The sequence below is a fragment of the Myotis davidii genome, unplaced genomic scaffold, assembly GCF_000327345.1.
Source record: "Myotis davidii unplaced genomic scaffold, ASM32734v1 scaffold161, whole genome shotgun sequence".
Lineage (NCBI taxonomy): Eukaryota > Metazoa > Chordata > Mammalia > Chiroptera > Vespertilionidae > Myotis > Myotis davidii.
Window position 1 is genome coordinate 357,093 of NW_006291567.1, and position 4,267 is coordinate 361,359.

General features: G+C 37.1%; 1 protein-coding gene across 6 annotated transcripts in view; it reads left to right on the forward strand.

Annotated features, from left to right (window-relative positions):
- The window catches only part of RPS6KA3 (ribosomal protein S6 kinase, 90kDa, polypeptide 3), a 93,608-nt gene extending 89,958 nt beyond the window's left edge, over positions 1-3,650 (forward strand). For all 6 annotated transcript variants that reach the window (XM_015564867.1, XM_006765111.2, XM_006765113.2 and 3 more), the window contains 2 exons: positions 1,304-1,444; positions 2,060-3,650. In XM_015564867.1, the coding sequence (XP_015420353.1) occupies positions 1,304-1,444; positions 2,060-2,182 (264 nt within the window). In that variant the 3' untranslated portion in view covers positions 2,183-3,650. The remainder of the gene's footprint in view (positions 1-1,303; positions 1,445-2,059) is intronic.
- The last annotated feature ends 617 nt before the right edge of the window (positions 3,651-4,267 follow it).

Genomic DNA, 4,267 nt, shown 5'->3' on the forward strand with positions numbered 1-4,267 from the left:
AGAAAAAATAGAATTCTGTAATCTTAGGAGGGGCATTTAGAACTCTAATTAAATTAGATTAGATAGTTCTGCTTTTCAGTATTACCAACAGCACACAAAAAACGTCTTGCAAGGCTAAAAAATCACTTAGAAATCAACCTATCAAAAAAAGTCTTACAAGGCTAAAAAGTCACTTAGAAATAAACCTATCAAAATGTGGAAACCTTAGAATATCTAAGGGGAAAAAGGAGCAAAAAAACCCCAAAAGATGCATAAAATATAGTAATTCACCCTTTATAATGCACCAAAGCCACTGTCACTCAGAGGAGAGACTTAGGTTTTTACTTTTTTAAAAAACAAAACAAACACAGCCCTAGCTGGTTTGGCTCAGTGGATAGAGCATCGACCTGCAGATTAAAGGGTCTCGTGTTCAATTCTGGTCAAGGGTACATGCCTGGGTTGCAGGCTCGATCCCTAGTAGGGGGCGTGCAGGAGGCAGCCGATCAATGATTCTCTCTCATCATTAATGTTTCTCTCTCTTTTCCTCTCCATTCCTCTCTGAAATCAATAAAAATATATTATAAATAAATAAACAAAACACAAATTGTCGTGTTGACCAAATAATTGTTTCTGATACTGGACACTAAACAGGTCTGAGGCCACCTGTCAGTACTTGAACCAGATTAAGCAGAGACAGGGTTGAATCATATATGAGCATTTATTCTAATAATGCCAACAGTATGGGCAGAGTAGTAGGTCATCCTTAAAATTCTGCTCTGCCTTTTTCTGCCAGCTGGCTGATTATATAGGGAACATGAGGATAGCTACTTGCAGCTGCAAGTGTAACATGGAAAGGGGAGGGAAGGGTCTGCAGTCTGGCCTTCAGGAGCTCAAAGTCTGATAACAAGGTGGCTAACCTTCTGTGATGTTACAAACAGGTCAGCCCGTTCCTGGGACTGGAGAATAAATAGTCAGCATTCCTGAGAAAACTTCGGAGGGGGTCAGGGTCTGGGCACAGCAACTAAGTCAAAGCACATCCTATTCTTGGTCTGCTTTTTAAATGTTTGTGGGTGTTTTTGCAACATATCCTCCAGTTTCCCAAGGTCTGTAAGAAAACCTCTTATCTATAGTTAGTAAGATGAATAATCATTAAGCAACTGTGGTTCTATTCTTATTACGTGCCCTTTCCTCTATCATTTTGAGCCCAAAAGGTCTACCTACTGCCAGGAAAAAATATTGTCATAGTTAGGAAAAATGCTCAACAGTATAAGAAAATCAAACAAAAAGGTTTAAGCTTGCTTTATTATTATTATTCCCATTATAGGACCTGGTGTCAAAGATGCTTCATGTGGATCCTCATCAGAGATTGACTGCTGCCCTTGTGCTCAGACACCCTTGGATAGTCCACTGGGACCAACTGCCACAATACCAACTAAACAGACAGGACGCACCACATCTGGTCAAGGTGAGCAGCCCAATTCAGGTCCTGTTTTCCATGTGTCCTCTAAGAGAAACTGTGAGATGCCCCCTCCATGTCGCAGCACCTGGACCAGTCACTATCCCTCAGCCTGCGTTCAGTTCTCCTGTGGGATTCTCTTACAGTGGGTGATTTAGAAAAGAAAAAGTCAAGCTGTGCTGAAGTGTTGTAATAAATCTAGTTTAAGAAAGACCTCTAAATTTCTGAATTTATCCATCAGATAAGCTTATGGATTTCCTATTTTCTTTATACTTTCTTATGCACAACCCAAAGCAAACTACAAGTTCCAAAAGAGCATGCTTTGCTGCCTCTGAAAGTAAAGATTGCAAAGGAAAAAAAGTTGAACAGTCCTGAGAAAAGTGAGGACTGCTTGTTATGAAGCCATCCCTGTCTTCTCATCCATTATTTCAACCTCCCACATTGGCCTCTTCAATTTTAGTTAAATCAGAGAATTTGGCCAGTGTGGTTATTTTCATTATGAGGCTAATAAAATCTATATGTTTGCTAGTGAAGAAATTATCTGGGGGAAAGTGTTCATTTCATGTTCTGTGTACATGATTACCCATTGTCATTTCTGTTTTGATATTTCTTTCCTGTTTTCAGGGTGCCATGGCAGCTACATATTCTGCTTTAAACCGTAATCAGTCACCAGTTTTGGAACCAGTAGGCCGCTCTACTCTTGCTCAGCGAAGAGGTATTAAAAAAATCACCTCCACAGCCCTGTGAAGTGACCTCAGTGAAATATTTGGTACCATGGTGTAAGCTGATAGCACAAGTTCTGGCGACAGGTAGCACATATCTGAGAGACACCTGCAAGCACACACTGTCCCAGCTGGTACCCATAATGCTGCTGCTCCTGCTGCTGCTCCCGCTTTCATCTCTTCTCGCTTTACATGATTGTTAGCAAGTTAGATTTTCCTGGAGCTTCGGATGAAATGGAAATGGAAACATGATGAAGATATATTCACTGAATCAATAAGAAGAAGAATGAACATATGAATACCACCTAAAAATACACTGAATAAAGTACTCTACACCATATAGCATTATTTTTATAGAAAATATTTCATGTCCCTTAAATATTCTTTGTTAGTTATAGGGATGGACAGTTTATGTTAAGCACTTAGCTTAAACAATCCGTTTATATTAGCACTGTATCCCTTGTGCCATCCAACATTTTGTATGTTTTTGTAAACAGTTCATATACAGTACATTTCTGTACTGCTTTCTTTAATGTATACATGCCTTGTTTAACTTGGAATCTTTTATTAATAATCAATTGACTATTAAATCTGGTTAAATAGTTCACCTGGATTAACAGTATTGTTGGACAGCGCTAAAAATGGCCAGATTGTAGAACAGCTGTTGAATGTAATACTTCCAAAATGTACATATCTTTCCCCATGTCTGTTTCACTGGTTCGTTCGTTTGTTTGTTACTTAAAGTCGGGTGCTCTGTCAGACTAACCTGTAGAGCTGTTACGGTAGAGAAAGTTATATGTCTGTGGCATGACATCAAGAGTACACCTACAAAGTTAGTTCATATACTTTGCAATTCTTTAGTGTTCTTTTTTTTTTAATTAAGGAAGTAGTTGTTGCACTTTTAATCTTAAATAGTTTCCATACTTAAAATTGGCATATAATTTGGAATTTTGCCAATATACATCAAAGGCCTGTGGTGGAGAAATTGGCCAAGGAAATTTTAGCAACAGGTCATTCAAGTCCCAGTGGATATTTCATGTTTAAGTAGATCAAATTGCAGAATTTAGCATATGAATAACAAGATACCTGTTCTTGTATACCTATGAGAAAAGTATGCTTTTTTGGAAGAACAGTAAATGAGTTCTATCCCATTACGATGCTTTATATTAAATACTAATTTGAGTGTAATAAAAGCCACAGGCCTCTATATGAAACTGGATTAAAACTTTCTTATTCTAGGGAATAAAACATTCTTGATCAAACAATATCTGTTCTAACCTAAAATCATAGCTAAGGTAGATTAAGTGAATATCTAGCATTGAGTGTTTTCTGAATTTCTCCTGATGATTTATAGCTGTGTAGTACTTCCTTTAACTTCGGATATAATCACTTTTCATAATGGTCACTGAGTCTGCTTAGATTACAGTATTATCTACATCTAATGTAGTAGTTTCCATAATTTTATTTGATTAAAGAAATTTCTGTATCCATTATGACCTGTATCTTTGCCAAGTTACCTAGCATACATCAATATGTAATATTGAAAACATATGAGCAAGGATAAAATAATTTAACTTACCTCATCAAGAATGTGCCCAAACAGATCTTCCTTCGTCATGTATTAAGCCATTTACATCAGAAATCATTTTCCTGCCAGAAACTTTAAATATTTCACTTGAGAGTACAAAGCCAAGAAAGCGTGGTTTGTCTGTCTTGGAAGCACTTATTATTCCTTAATTTCTCATGTATGCAATTAAAGAGAAAGGCAAAATCTATAACATTCCTTTTGCCCAAGTGACCCAAAATGGTTATTGCATAGAAATCAAATATAAGTTTATCTTCTAAAAAATGTGTAAGAGGAGGGATTTCAGAAGATCCAGATGGAGAATTTTTTAAATTCTTGAATATGTAGATGCTTTTCATTGCCCAGAAAGAAAACTTCTTTCTTTCTTCCTTTCTTCCTTCCTTCCTTTCTTTCTTTCTTTCCCTCCCTCCCTCCCTCCCTCTTTCTTTCTTTCTTTCTTTCTTTCTTTCTTTCTTTCTTCCTTCCTTCCTTCCTTCCTTCCTTTCTTCTTTCTCTTTCTTTCTATCATGAGATGTGCACTGTGCT